At 44.3% G+C, this 16,062-nt stretch overlaps 1 protein-coding gene across 1 annotated transcript in view; it reads left to right on the top strand.

Moving 5' to 3' along the window:
- Window positions 1-3,093: 3,093 nt before the first annotated feature.
- Window positions 3,094-16,062, top strand: part of RAP2A (RAP2A, member of RAS oncogene family) — a 31,701-nt gene continuing 18,732 nt past the window's right edge. Inside the window, exon 1 of the mRNA XM_042838828.1 lies at window positions 3,094-3,410. Within this exon, the coding sequence (XP_042694762.1) occupies window positions 3,097-3,410 (314 nt within the window). The 5' untranslated portion in view covers window positions 3,094-3,096. The remainder of the gene's footprint in view (window positions 3,411-16,062) is intronic.

The following is a 16,062-nucleotide window of genomic DNA, read 5'->3' as shown; positions in this document are numbered from 1 at the left end:
AGCCACACGGCACAGGGGGATTGGATAACTCCTGAGAGTGCTCTGAGAAGATGCAAAGGAGGTCGTGCTGGGAAAGGAGACGGCCTGTCTGCTCGTCAGATGTGGATGGAGATATTTGCCCGGACAAGCCTTGTCTAGCTCAATCTTTGGTGGCAGGAAGTTTCTCTTTCCTTGAAACGTACTTTTTTCCTTTTCCTCCCAGCTATTTGGTAGAGAACAGTGCAAGGATAAGCAATGTGCATAAAAGAAAGAACTGGCAGCACCGAAGCAGCCCTATGTTCTCAAACTCACTAAAAATAACTACACATAACTAATATCTGCATTTTTTTTTTTTTTTTTAGCACAGAAATTCCAGCACTTACCAGCTGAATTTTCCACATTGTCATTTTCCCCAGGTGAATCAGAATCAACCAAGGGAGAAGGCTAGAAAACTAGGGCAATGATAAGGTTTTCAGCCTCATCAGTGAAGTGACAGATCCTCAGTCATCCATTCTGGGCATCCAGCAGCTCCTCCCACAGACCATTTTGCCCCATTCCTTTACCATCTTCCAAGCCATAAAAGCTGGTCCACATGCATCCCATTTTTCTGTTTCTTTTGTCCCTGCACACATCATCCCACTATCATTAAGTGACAAAATGTCTCACTGCCTATGAAACTTGACCATCTCCAGACAGACCAGCTGGTGTGAATCTCTTCAGTCTGAGCACTCCTGTTGCATCTTCATTCTGATCACCCTCCTCACCATAAACCAGCAGCCAGCAGCTTCTCCCTGAGAAAGAGCGAACATCAGGAAAGTTAGCTTGGAGAAGAGAAGGCTCTGGGGAGACCTCATTGTGGCCTTCCAGTACTTGAAGGGACATACTAACAGGAGGGGAACGGCTGCTTTCATGGGTGGATAGTGATGGGACAAAGGGGAATGGTCTTAAACTGACACAGAGGAGGTTTAGGTTAGATATTAGGAGGAAGTTCTTCACACAGAGGGTGGTGACACACTGGAACAGGTTGCCCAAGGAGGCTGTGGATGCCCCATCCCTGGAGGCATTCAAGGCCAGGCTGGATGTGGCTCTGGGCAGCCTGGTCTGCTGTTTGGCGACCCTGCACACAGCAGGGGGTTGAAACTGGATGATCATTGTGGTCCTTTTCAACCCAGACCATTCTATGATTCTATGAAAGTGCTCTAGTCTAAGGGATGTGTAAGAAAGGAGGGCCAAATCTCCTTCTTGTGCATAGACACATAAATCCTTTTTTTTGTATGACGGCACATCATCTTCCTATACTGAAACACAACACATTACCAAGCCTGTTAGATAGTTTCATCTTTTACTGTTTTGAATGCAAGGCCAAACCCCCAGTCTGATGACATTTTCATTTTCCACTCATATTTACAACTTAGATCCACACTGTTCTATCAATCTTGTTTATTAGCTTAAATAGCCACTTCTTAATCATGCCCTCACTAATTTGTTACCAGCTGCTGAACCCCTCCTCCATGTTTGCTTTCGCTGCACTAGCCAGACAAGCATTCCAAGTGTATTCTTGTAGATAAGCTTTGCTCAGCTTCAGTAACCCTCCTGGGTGTATTTCTGTACAGGTTCCTTTTCCTGGACAAGATTTGTCAGTCCAGAACACAGTAATGCCTCACTGGCAACTCAGAGGTTTGACCTCATGCCCATCAGTCACATCTGTGGGTGTTTTTTGCGACTGCAATTTAAATTCTTAGCTTCCTTTCACCACTGACTAATAAACCCGGGTATTTTCCCAGTCCTCTGCCAGAGAGCTCCTTGATTTATGGTGCAAATACCCATTACCCCATGCACGCAGTATCTTGCATTTTCTGCTACTGCATGTTCTTGTGTGGGCTGTTTTATTACCTAAAGTTCTCATGTCGCTAACAGAAATGAGATTATTCACTGAAAATATTACTAATTCCTGATCAGGTTCAGTGCCATTTCCAAATGGATCCTGAGAGCCCTACAGGAATTCTTCAAACCTTTGCCATGGAACGTATTTACATCACACAGGTGCGTGTGGTGGTGCTTTTGCTCTGGCAGTTTAATACATGGGTCTGGTGGTTGGCGACCCTGCACACAGCAGAAGGTTTGAAACTAGGTGATCATTGTGGTCCTTTTCAACCCAGGCCATTCTATGACTCTATGGGCACTTCTCTCTTCTAGGCAGAATAAATCTGTGGGCATCCTACCGAGATAAGCTCGCTTTAAAGCTCTGCAGATCCAAAAGAAAAGCAGAGAGGAAAAGACACAAAGGAGACAACGCAAAAGGAAGAAGAGCTCGATGAGAAGCACAGCCCCAGGAGAGCCCTTTTCCGACAGCGTTCAGAGCAGCAGACCGGCAGCTCTGGCTGAGCCACAAGCCCCTAATGGGCACAAAACCCCTCCTCTCCATATCCGATCACAACCAGCGATGGTTAAGAAAACAGAAACAAAAGCTCCAAGAGCCTCACAATCCTGGAGCCTCACAGCACAGACACCCAAGCACAACCACCCCGACCCCGGCGCCACGCGCCCCCAAACAGCACTTCCGGCCACGGCCCCGCCCCGCTCGCCCCCATCCCTCGCTGCCATTGGCTCCCCTCTCCCGCCGCGTGACGGCGGCGCGGCCGCCCATTGGTCCCACGGGAAGCGCGTGTCGCGGAGCCGGCCCGCAGAGCGGCTCGGGGGCCGTGGGCGGGGCCGCTGTCTCCAAGGCGACAGCGCAGGGCGAGGGCCGGGAGGAAACCGTCGTCCGCCGAGTCGCCGCCGCTCCTCGGCGTCACGTGCCTCCGCCGCGCTGGCCCGTTGGCCGGCGCCGCCGGGCGGGGGAGGTGGCGGGGCGCACCACGTGACGCCCTCCTCCCCGCTCTTTCTTCCACCCCGCCCCGCCCGATTGGCTGTTGCCGTGGCGACCGGGGAAGGAGGGGGCGGGGCCGGCGCCCCACCTCACCCGCGCCGCAGCCCGGGAGCGCGGCCCCGCGGCCGGTAGCACCCGGCGGGAGCGGCGCGGAGCGGGCGGGGGCGGCCGTATGGCGGGGGGGTGAGGAGGGGCCGGCGGCAGGTGCGGGTCGGGCGGCGGCGGGCGGTCCGCGCCTCGCCGGGAGGATGCGCGAGTACAAGGTGGTTGTGCTGGGCTCGGGCGGGGTGGGGAAGTCGGCGCTCACGGTGCAGTTCGTGACCGGCACGTTCATCGAGAAGTACGATCCCACCATCGAGGACTTCTACCGCAAGGAGATCGAGGTGGACGCGTCGCCTTCCGTGCTGGAGATCCTGGACACGGCGGGGACCGAGCAGTTCGCCTCCATGCGGGACCTCTACATCAAGAACGGGCAGGGCTTCATCCTGGTCTACAGCCTGGTCAACCAGCAGAGCTTCCAGGACATCCGCCCCATGCGCGACCAGATCATCCGCGTCAAGAGGTGCCGTGTCCCCGCGGGGCCGGGCGGGGATCGGGAGCCGCCGTGCTCCCCGCGGCCGGGGTTTGGGGGGGGGAACTGCCCGCAGGCGGGGCCCGCGCTCTCCTCGCTTCCCCGCGGCCGCCGTGTCGGGTGTGGGCCCACGGCGGAGCCCCCGCCGCTGTCGGCGCCGCGTTGCCGGGCGGGCAGAGGAAGCGCGACGAGGGAATGCTGCCGGGCGCTCCGCCGCAGACACGGCGCTGCCGCCGGCCGTGTGGAGGGAGCGGTGCGGGAGCCGGCTTCGCCTGGGGATGGGGCGCCGGCCTGGGTTTCTCGTTCCGGAACCCGTTTTGGACCGCAGCCGCCGGGCTCGCGTGGCCCGTGTAGGGCTGGCACCGTGCGTCCGTCTTGCTGTGGTGAAACTGGGCAGGAAAGGGCAGGCAGGGCCCGGGCCTTCGGGAGGGGTTGCAACTTTCTCCTCGCTTAATACGCGCCCTAACTTTTTCATAGGGGGTATCAAGACAGATGTAATGTATTTTCTATATTGAGTTCAAAATCACTTTGTTTTCTTTACCTTTGCGATCCTTGCCGTGCACGCACACGTTATAGAAGAAGAGGTTTTCCTGCAAGTAGCGAAGGTAGGCGTTATTCACTCGTTAGCCTTTGGTTTCCCCGTGCTTAGTCAGTGCTGCTTGCTCAGGCGGTGTCTGAGTGCTGTGCCTGGCAGCGGGGCGGCTGCGCTCAGACCCGAGCTGACATCTGTAGATGCTGAAGCAGAATAGAAAGTGACTGCTACTTCCATGCTTACATTGACTCAGCACCGCTCGGGTAGGTCTGAATGCCACTTCTGTTCTTCTTCTGTTGTGTCTTGTGCCGCAAGGCTTCAACTTCTGGCTGTCAGTGAGGCTCCTAGTGAAAGACATACCAGCAAGGCTTTAATTCTGGATTTCCTGTATGCAAAGTGACCTAAAAGCAGCTGAAATTCCTGATTCTATCCAGTCCTTATGTCTGCAAGTGAGTTGCAGTTGAAAGGGAGATGCTGTTGACTTGCTGAAACCACATCTTCTAATTCACTTTTTAACATTGAAAGTGTACCAGCTGCTCCCTGACCAACTTAGCTTACGGTGTGTTTGTTGTTGTTTTGTTTCAGAGCTTGCTGGAGCTAGCAGGCAATGTTTAGGATGCGATATACTGTCATTTTAACCAGTAACAGGGTGCAAGCTGAACTGGAAGAATGCATATTCATGGATATGCATCTGTGCAAGTAGTTCTTATATGTAACTTACAGCTGCACAAAGGCATTGAATCCTTACTGAGAGACAGGTAAACAGTCTGACTTACCCAGGGACTCTGGAGGACACATACCTGGAAAAAACAAGGATTTGCTTATAATGGGTACAAAACTATCTCTGAATTATCCTTGTACCTGAAAACAGATCAGTGTGGTCTCAAAGATACCTGTGGGTATCTTTACATTTTATGTGTTGTCCTTGCCGTTATTTTTGGTGAAGGTATTCTTGTGTGCTTACATAAGTAGGAAGTTGCTTTTCACAAGAAGTAGAAAAGCCAGGTGAAATTTCCTCTTCAAGTGGAGATACAGGCTTCAATTTTCTGCTTCCCTGGTCTAACCACATACCAGACCAAACTAAGCGAAGGAAGGCCTTCATTCCACCTGACGAAGTTGATTTACTTTACAGGAATGAATGATCTATTTACAGGGCCAGCTGAGAGAGGAAAATGTAGACTTTCACTCAACTCTGAAGTGAATTGTAAGAAGCAGTCAAGATAGCTGTTGCCAGTATAATTTTTACTAAATGGTAATTTAATATTAAAAAAATGCATAAAAAGGCTTAAACAGGACTGAAATCCAGGTCTCTCAGTTTCCAGAGAAGTTTCCTAATGGCAAAACTAAAAGTCTAGTTTTCTTTGGTACTGCTTAGTGTGGGAGCCTCACGTCCCTTTCAGGTGTGGTGCACAGCTTCATCAAGAAGAGTGGATGATGTCTCCATAACCTTTGGAAGGTAATTAAAGTTTTTTCCTGGGAAATCTTGGTTTAAGTGTAAACTACCTTTCCAAGTAAACGTAACATTTTTGTCTAGATCTTTCTGGGTATTAATCAAAGCATTATACCTTCAGTGCAGAAGTCCTATCAGTGCTGAGTGGATGGGTGCACTGCCAGCCTGTTCTGGCTAGACCTAAGATGAGTAGAAGAGAAAGGTTTTTACAAGTGCTTCCTGTGCTGTGGGATGGAGTTGTCCATAGCTAAGCATGCCACCAGTGATGGATGGAAGACTGTGGTGATACAGAATCACAGTTGGTAGTCTTCCTTCTCCAGGTGCTGCCTTTTATAGGAGTTCCTACCCAACAAGTGACTTGGCCATAGCTTGTGATGTACAGAGAAGTCACCTCTGCAGTGAGCTGTTCTTGCAATGCTGCCAGCCAGCCATGCTTATCTGGGGATATGCTTTAGCATGAGTATGTAGGGAGAAAGAAACTGTTGAAAGAGTAAGTGAAGCAGTGGCGTCCTTGTTTTGCAGGTTGAGGAATGTAATAAGAAGAGGAGGATGAAGGATGTGTGGTGGCTCAGTGTGAGGCATTGGGTTGTGCAAAGTGAGTCAGAGGTGTAGAGTTGCTGTCTGGATTTGGGAACTTGAGGGCACTTCTGTGCTTGTTTGAAGCAGTTATCGCTGGTGATGATAGATAAGCTTAGTTTGGGAACTCCTACTCGTAACAATTTGAAATGCATTGTTCAAACCCCACGTGTTGAGGCACCTAATACCAGCTTCTGGATCTCACTTGTGCCAAATCTGTCTCTTAAACCTTGGCTCTTCCAATTCTTACAGATAAGTACTTCCAAATGCTGAGAGGTGGTAGCATTGGGAAGATGGGATGTACCCCAGCATAATATTTTTCATGTAGTATTTTGCTATGTCCATTTTTAGTGGAACTCCGTGAAATAGAGAAGTATTCGTATTTCTGTTCAAGTAGAAACTGAAGCACAGAAATAACAACCTTACCAATTTAGTTTACTGTTCTTCTGTTGCTGTAGTTTCTTCAGACATCTGACCAGTGCTGTGAAGACAGAACTGTTGTGTTCAGGTCTTGAAGAATCTACCAGATAATACTTCTAGCAGCACTCTTGGAAAATGTGTAATTTCAAGTAGTGGGAAAACAAGTAAATATTAAATTTTAATTCATCTACTGCATTAGACTAGACTACGAAGACTAGAAAACGTTGATTTAGATTGACTGAAAATGGGCTAAACAGCATAGCTATGTTAAGATGAAATATCACAAGGACATGTCTAACCTGACTGGTCTTTGTGGCAGTGTTTATCATCAGGGTGAAAATCTGCCTCCTGGTCTAGAGATTCAGTGTGGCAATTTAAAACAGATGAGAGAAGTAATTATTGAAATTTATTAATTGTGAAATCAGCATCTTGAGTCAATGATAATTGATGTATTTAAGTGACTTACTGATGATTAACTCTGGAAAACTATACTTGGAGTTACAGATTGCTCAAATGTCTAGTTGAAAAACGTTGTTTTCCAAATGCTATAAAGATTAAATGCTTTCTACTCAAAGATCATTTAGCACATTGGGGACCATATCCTTGTTAAAACTAGATAATATGATGATAAAAAATGGCTGTCAATCAGTATAGAGTTTTGAAGAGATTAAATAGTTTACTTTGTTTTTTAGCTCTTCACTTCAATTGGTGCTTTTCAAACTAGGTTGAATTTACCAGTGTTTGCAGAATCCCAGAATGGTTAAGGCTGGAGAAGACCTCTGGAGATCTTCTGGTTCAACCTCAGGTTATGAAATAACCATCTGGTTCAACCCCAGATGTTCTGAAGTTCATTTCTTTTTGACTAAACAAAGTATTTTTTTCTGGTTTTGGGAACTATTTAGACCAGTATTCAAGAAGCAGTGCTATAACACATTTGACAGCAAACAGGCTCTGGCCTTCCAGGAAGAAATAGCTAAACACCCTGTGGGAGTTAAACTTGGAAAATACTGCTCTTCTGAGGCACTCTTTGCAAAAGAACAAAGCAAGTGCGTAGAGATTTTCATAGATGCTATCCGTGCAGAGATGGTAGAAATAAGAAAGACTGAAATCCTTAAGTCTTTCTTGCAAGAGGGCTTTCTTGTTTTCTTTCTGCTGTGCAGTGACCTAGGTGTAGTGAATTGATTTCTCATCTTTAAGTGGAAAAGGCAGAGCAGGTAATAAGCACGGCCCATGTCCTCCATAGCTTTCCAGGCCGAGCTGCTGCCCACTTAGGTGCTTGTTGGGTAAAACTTACCACTTTATTGCAGGAACACGTTAATAGCTTTTTAATGAGTGCATCTATTTCTGAGAAAGCATGGGAAACTGAATGGAATTCTGACGTGATGTGAGCTTCAGACATTGCATTTGAAGAATTTAAGAATAACAGAAGTCTCATAATGGTCCTTTTTTCTTCTTTTTTTTTTTTTTTTTTTTTTTTTTTCTTTGAACAGAGGGACATCACAACTGTCTGCAATGGGAGGAGTACCCAATTACAGGATACAGGACATGACTCTAAAATTCATTTAGTCTTCAATTTTTAGTTTTTCTTTGTGCTTTTGTTAAATAACTGCCAGACTTTTTTCTTGCTCTGTGGAATTTAGATCTTTTTTTAAGTCAATCTGCCTTTGTTTTAAGTTGAAATTAATGAAATAATTCTGTCAGATAAAATTATAGGTTTCTTGATTCAAGTGGGGAATTCGTACATAGATGGTCCTCTAAAAAAACATCTGACAGCTCACAATTTTAAGCTATAGAAGATTATTTTAAAGTTGTTCAACTTAGTCTGAAAGTCAGATGTTTAAAGTATTTATGCGTCTTTGAAACTTTAGTGCTTTCCTGCTAAAGCTTTTTAAGGGGATTTCATACTTCGTGTTCCCTTGGTTCATTTTTTTCCCCACTTGCTTTCATGATACTTTGAGCTACTATGTTGAAATGATGAAAAATGGAGTGCCTTTAACTAGAGTCTTCTTATTTTAATTTTTGGCTGCTTCCCCCTTCCCCAGCTCATTGATGTCTTCTGAGAGTGATTTATTTTCCTTTGCAAGGTAAAATGACATGATAGTTTGCATATGTGGGCACTGAAAACAGATCTTATCCCTTCCTGCTCTTTGGGTGTTCCTTTGGACTTCCGTTGAGAATGCCAGGTAGGCAAACTCCTTTTCTATAAGCATTTAGATGGTGCTTGTTTAGATTACAACATATCAATATCTTTTTAAAAAAATCTCTTAATGATGCTTCTATCACTTAGCATCATTTCCTCTTTTCAGGTCTTAATTGCTGCTGTAGCTTATGGTGCTGTTGAGGTGTGTGGATACATACAGATAGCTAAAAGTAGTCAAGTAGTAGAGCAGTATGTGGCAAGATTTGTCTTCAGTCGTGTAGTGTTGCAGATTGTGTCCATACTGTAAAAATGCTATGTAATGTGTTAAAGATCAAGTGCAACAGTGGCTTTAATGGCTTTTGTAGTTTAGTGCAATAATATGGCGTTAATGCTTGGGGCTGAATGTCTTCTGTCTTGCTCTTCATTAAGCTGTTTTGACAGATTTTGCAGTGAGCGCTTGGAAAATGCTATCAAAAAATCATTGCTTACCAGAGTTTCTGTTTTGCCTTTGATATGTACACAACAATAACTCTCTAAGTACTGTTTTTCATATAGCCAACACAGTTGGCAGTAACTTGCATCTTTTCTTTCAAAATAACCATGATTGTCTGCTCTTCTGTTGGCTAGTATGTGGAAGAAACAAATTTTGTTGTTTTGGTCATAAATAAAACATTCTGAGTACCAGCTCGTTCAGCTGAATTTCTTCTGTTAGCAGGCATTCTCTTCAGACTAAAACTTTAAAAATAGGTTTTCTGTGACAATTGAGAGTTTTTAGATGAATACAATTAGAAATGCCTGAGTAAGTTTGTCTGCCCCAGAATGGTTAAATCCATTATTTTTCTTTTGTCCCCTGAATTCAGTGTAAGATATTTTTTCTGCAGCTAAGAGCACACCTGCAGTTGCTGGTTATTAAATTTCAGAAATATTGCAAGTGTTGTTCAAACATTTTTTTTTTTTTCACCCCCTTGTAATTTGTGTAGGTGGGATGTGATGATAACATTTTGAGAAGGAATAGGGAAGCAAATGGGACTGCGGTGCTAAATTATTTTGGCACGTAGTGACTTGTGCAAAGATTTACATGATTAAGGCAGCAAGAACTGTAGCTATCTTCATGTTCTCTTAATCATTAGCTTCCTGCTTTCTTTTTTCCTCCTCAAAGTACAGGACTAGTCTTCAGTTTCTGCTACACTAAGGCAGACAGTACAGTCTAGGTACAGTTACAACAGTGGCTGTAACTCCAATGCTTTTCCTTGTCAATGACCTGTGTTTCAGCAGCCGTGTTGTCTTAAATCCTAGTCCAGATGAGAGAATTATTGGTTTGATAGGAGTGTGTTATCATTTCTAAAGTTGATGTTCAGGGAACTAGCTTGATTATTGATACTGTGCTCTTTAAATGTGGTGCTGGTGTGATCCTTAATTGCTTTTGTTAGGCTACCCTAGATGAAATGTCAGGTGAAGGGCAAAGAAGTAGAAAGTACTGGCCTTCCAGTACTTGAAGGGAGCATAAAAACAGGAGGGGGAACGGCTGTTTTCATGGGTGGATAGTGATAGGACAAGGGGGAATGGTCTTAAACTGAGACAGGGGAGGTTTAGGTTAGATATTAGGAGGAAGTTTTTCACACACAGGGTGGTGACACGCTGGAACAGGTTGCCCAAGGAGGCTGTGGATGCCCCATCCCTGGAGGCATTCAAGGCAGGGCTGGATGTGGCTCTGAGCAGCCTTGTATGGTGGTTGATGACCCTGTGCATAGCAGGGGGGTTGAAACTGGATGATCTTTGTGGTCCTTTTCAACCCAGGCCATTCTATGATTGCTCAAGTCATCTGGATAGACTTTCAACATCTAAGATATAGTTGCTACCATATGCAAAAAATCTGGATGATGAGGCAAACACTATCAAAGCATTTAAAAGTAATCAATTAGTATAATTGTCTGAGGTGAAATAGTTCTGTAAAGTAAGAGTTGTATTTCTTGAGTTCCCGTTGTGGCTCCGGTTAGCAGGGAGCCACCCTAACCGAAGATAAGTAGTGCTGGAGATTCCCATGTGAGTATCGACTCAACTGCAATTTAATTTGAGCTGGAGATGAGTTGGATCCCACAGAATTGGATGAGGGCACTGAACTTGGAGTGCCCTGCATGCTGTGAAGAAAAAGTCAGTCCCAGTTTCCAGATGAGCTGCAAAAAAAGGTGCTTTCAAGAAATAGCTGCATAGATCACTTCTGGGCAGTGTGAGTTTGCTGCAGCAAGCTAGTTTGCATTTTGGTAGGAGGCTGTGGGTGCCATTTGCCCTCTTACTCCTAGTGTATTTCACAGGGTAGAGCAGAAGCCAAGAGTAATCAACCTACTTTCTTCTGATGAGATCTGCTTGCAGTTTCTCACATTGCTAAAACATCTTTTTAACTGCTTCACAAAGTCTTACTTGAAACATTTTATAAATATGCAAGAAAATCAGTAGGCTTTTTTTTTTTTTCTTTCAAAAATCAGACATGAACTTGATAAGATCCCTTTAGAAATGCATGAACGGAGTCTGTTCTCAAGAACTGCTTTTTGTCTGAAATTTCCTTTCAATATTTTCAGTGTTCAATTTTAGAAGCTCACTGTTTTTGTCAAAATAAAACAATGAATCTGAAAGGTTTTGCTTTAATGCCATTGTCCTAAAAACTTACACATTTGGGGGGGGGGGGGGGGGCCGGACAGAATCTTCTTCTTTTTTTCCATCCACCCACCTCTGTGTTTTATTGCATTTGGACATAGTACAGAATCCTGCAGGTGTGCCTTGTGAGCTACCAGAAGGCAGTCCTTGTACACTAATGGGTTTTCTTGGTGTGTTTTTTGAAGGTGTGTTTTCAGCCTGTGTATTATTCTGTTGCCAAAAAGACTTAATGTCAGCAAGAGTTTTCCTAATAGTCATCTTCTATCTCCAGGTTCCAAATTTTGCTACTCTTTTGCAGCAAATTGGTCAAAAGTGAAGGATTGTTGTTTTTAGCTTTAGAATTTCAGATACTTTTTGAAAAGGATTTGGAGGGCTGAAGATGATCACCTTGAAATGTTTCTTCTGGAGCATTCTCTCAGATGCCTTTCATAGCCTCAGGGAAAAAAAAAAAAAAGGAAATCCAACTAGTCCGAGTGCTCCTGAGCCTGATCAAATCCAGGCTCGGCATCTGGCTGCTTGAAGAAGGCATCTGCTCTGCTAGAAACAGTGAGATTCTTTGTAGCTGACATGCAGGTTACTCCCTACAATGCCTGAAAGAGAGAAGTATGAGTCACCTTCTGCTGGGGTGATGCTGCGATCCACGACCGAAATCCAAGCAATGATTTGAAACGAATTCCATTGCTTTTGTTGGCATGTTGTTAAGTTTTGGGGAGAGAGGAAGATCAGTGTGGTACCACTTAATCCTCTTCCATCTGCTTCTTTTAACAGATAACCTTCTCACTGCACAACAGGAGATTTGGGGGTAAGGGTGAGAGTGGTTTCATTATTGTGTTGGATGTGCAGGAGATTGTCCAAAGCAGAATGGATACAGTGATTCCTGATGTTGATTTTACTGAACATGTTATGCACTGGAGACGTGTTTTTATACCTTCTCCAGTTTTGGCCTTCTCTTTTCTGGCCCTTTCATTGGGAGACAGGGAGGAACTTGCGTGAGAAATGGGTATTGCAAAAGAGCTTGGTGTCTGTGCGCTGGTTCTTTAGGAACCTGCTGTACACAGAAGTGTGTGGCCTTATTGCAGCAAACACCCATCTCCTTACTTAGAATGCCACCTCCTCAGAGGGAGGCCCTTTCACCAGTTAAAACACAGAAGTTCTAACAGCATGGGAGGAAAACAGGAACCCATATACCGTCATGGAGCAACAGTTGACCTTTACTTGAAATGCTGTGATCCCCAGATGAGAGGAGTCCTTTGGTATCTGTTTGGTGTTCAGGGTATTGGTTTTGTGATTTTTGCAGTGACATTTTAATATAAAGCGAATAAACAGTACTGGGAAATCTCTGTTTCAGTCCCTGCTATTTTTCTTTAGATTACTGTTCGTACTGTACGCTTAATCTTTTTCTGTTGTTCCCTTGGAAATTGTGAATTTGCCTGCACATATTTGTATAACAGGAAGATCGGAGCGTTTTCTTAACCTTGCTTGTAGCTTTCTCTTGGAACAGGCAAGTGAGAAGCTCCTGAGACTTAAGAAGGTGCCTGTCCTTCATCAGTGCTGCAGCTGCTGCACTGCTGTGAGATGAGCGAAACTGCACTGCTGTGGCTTCCTGTTACTCCCATGGTTTTGTGTGGAAGTGTTATCTGCTGTTGTTTTTACTAAGCACTTCCATGTTGTTGTATTACTAGATTCATGGAGGGGTGTTTAGTCAATTAGGCCTTCTGAGGGACTGAGCTGCTTGCTAGTCTGGTCTGTAAATCCCAGGAGCTCAGGTAAGTGGCCGTGTTGTGCTTCCAGTATGTGGCTCATGGGGCTTGCCAGCTGTAAGCCTTCAAACAGCTCGGTCACTAGGACAGAATCTTAGATATAGGCTTGCAGGAATCCTGTGGAGCAGTCCCTCAGGTGCACCTACTTAAATTCTTCAGGGCACTCACCTACCTCAAATGCTCAGGCCTTGGAATATTTGCTATCAGGATGCTTTTCTCTGCTCATTATAGAATTGTTTGAATTGGAAGGAACCTTTGAAGATCACCTAGTCCAACTCCCTGCAATGAACTGCAATACCTAACAGCCCAATCAGGTTTCTCAGAGCCTCATCCAGCCTGACTTCGAATGTCTTCAGGGATGGGGCATCTGCAACCTCTCTGGGTAACCTATTCCAGTGCCTCACTACCTTTACTGCTTAAAAAAATAAAAAAAAAAACAAACAAAAAAACCTGCTCTTTTTCCTTATATCCAGTCTAACTCTCCCCTCCTTTACTTTGGAACTATTTCACCTTGTGCTGTCATAATAAACCCTGCTAAAGAGTCTGTCCCCTTCTTTCTTATACCCCCTCTTCAGATACCAAAAGGCCACTGTCAGGTCTCCTCAGAGCCTTTTCCTCTCAGGTTGAACCTCCTGCTTCGCCTCATGATTTTTCAGGTCAGTTTCATTCATTATGTGCTGAGCAAGATAATTCTTAAACACTCTTTGCTTGAATTTTATCACTGCAGAATAGTGAGTAGAACAGAGACTTGATTATAAAGTCCACACTGTTCTCTCTGTCCTTTGGAAACTGTTTCTTCTGAGATTTGTTGTCAGTCCCACAGATACACTGAAGCCTCACATCCTCCACAAGACTATATTTACCAGTCTTCAGATGTCTTCCTTCCCTAAAATCAAATAGGTTGCATTGCTGATTATAAAAAACATATTTGGAGTAGAATCTACTTGTGTGGCTGTCCTTGTACAAATACTGTCTGAGGAATGATAGACTCTTGTAGGAAGAAACTGGGTAGCAGGTCATGCTGAGGAACCCTTTGAGAGGCCACGGCTTTTAATGTCAAGTATCAAGCTTGAGGAAACTTGTTAGGTTAGTCTTCATGTCCTTCTCTGCTGGATTTCCCCAGCCTGGTTATCTGCAGCCTTACTTAACATTAAAGCTGTGGACTCTTAGCAGACTATCTCAGTATCATCTGCTTCTACAGTAGTTGTTAAAGGTTGGCTGTGGGATATAAGTGGTAGCCTGCTGGTCTTTGATCCTTGACCATGTTGTAGAAAATGTAGACGTGTCTGCCTGTTCTGGAATTTGACTGGATCCAGATATTCCCAAATTCTGTTCAGGTTTTGGAGAACCTAGTCTGCTGCTTCTTGATAGGGTGAACATCTAGTTCAATTGTGATGGGATTAGGTGCAAAGAACTCTGTGCCTTTTCAAGTAACATCATGGATCAGATCACAATTGTTCCTGTACTGTTTGGATACCTAATGGTCTTTAATCTGGCATGTTAAAATCTTTCCCATCAGCATCTGTATACCCTCTGTTACTTACTGAAGTATTGAGTATTGCGGGTTTTTTATTTTTTATTTTTAATGTAGCTGCTGCCAACCTCCGAAGAATCTGTTTACCATTGAGCAGTTTTTAGTCAAACCTCTTCTAACACTTCTAATGTTCTCTGTAACCAGATTTCATAGCAACCACATTCAGATGCTAAATCTGCTCATCAGATGAGTCTGTCAGCAGCTGTTGGTGAGAAGTGCTGTTCCTATTACCACTCCAAATACCGGTTTTTATTTAAAGGTCTGCAGCTATTGTGGAGATCGCCCTGCTGCCTCCAGGCCTTATGCTTTGCTCTGCATTGACCTCTGATTCAGCAAACAGAGGAATTGCTGGACTTGCTCTGCACCTGTGCAGTAGGGTGGTTTTCAAGAACCGCAGTGAGTAAATGCAGTCCTCAGACAATTTTCCGATGAACTGGGGCTGCTCTTTCCATCTTCTTGGTTTGCACTGTTGTGCTTGTAGTTCCCTTGTGTTCCCCTACAGGTTAGTGATAATGCTTTATAGATGGGACACATAATGTGAATATATAACTAACCATAGGACCCTTTTTAAAGGGAAGATGAAGTCTGACGTTGAAAGACAATGTGAACCCACAAGCATTCTCCTGAAGTGCATGTTCAAAATGCCTTTATCTGCTGAAGAATTCTATCACAAGAAACTCACAATTAGCGTTGTGGTGTCTGATCTGAGAATGGAAAAGTTGCTCTTCCTGGCTGCTGCCTCTTGCCACTTCTGTAACTCTTCGATCAAACAGTTCGACATTCAGTTTTCCTTCCAACAGTTCCACATTATTTAGTTTTCCTTCCAAGTGTACAAAAGTGACTGTGTTCTGAAAAGACAAATGAGTTGTATGGAAATCTGAGGTCAGGATACTCAATCTTCTAGATCACAGTTGCTCTGGAACATAATGAGGAAGAGAGAAGGAGGGTGGCATGTGTAAGGTGCAGCACTATAGTGGGCCCATAAAGTGAAAAGCTGTGGTTACGAAGTTTTCATCTCTGAAAAGGAGTGCTACCTTGTGGACTCGCCGTATGAGAGAAAATAGGATATACCTGCTTCAAATCAGTTACCCAGTACTCTGTATTGCTTGTTCATCTAATGATTTGTTGTTTATTGCAGGACATTCTGTTGTTTTTTTTTTTTTTTTTAAATCCCATTCCAACCCTAGCAACTATATCTAGATAATGTATACAAAAAAGGAGCATCTTTTTTTTATTTTTAATTTGAGCTATGCATATTCAAGAATAAAACATACTGCCCAGAGGTGGTAAATCACTGGTCTTGGTGTATGTTGAACTCCTGCAGATAGTTTTTATTCAGAAATAGTGACTTCAGTCCTGGTAGCTCAGCCTTCCAGAGAGGAACAATGGGAAGCTCTGTCTTGGATGAAAACTGAAAAGGTACACCTTGGAAGTCACTTATTACACTAAAATTAAACACTTGTGTTGCCTTCCTCGCTGGGATAATTGGGCCTGTAATTGAAGTCTACATTCTTCTTTCCAAGATGATCAAAACACCTTCCTTTGAAAGACTGTCAGCAATAAACGCGGTTAGATTAAA

This window comes from Centrocercus urophasianus, unplaced genomic scaffold, assembly GCF_019232065.1.
Source record: "Centrocercus urophasianus isolate 14NV4802_14NV808 unplaced genomic scaffold, USGS_Curo_1.0 seq_9, whole genome shotgun sequence".
Classification (NCBI taxonomy): Eukaryota; Metazoa; Chordata; class Aves; order Galliformes; family Phasianidae; genus Centrocercus; species Centrocercus urophasianus.
This window is presented reverse-complemented; position numbering and strand designations above follow the sequence as displayed.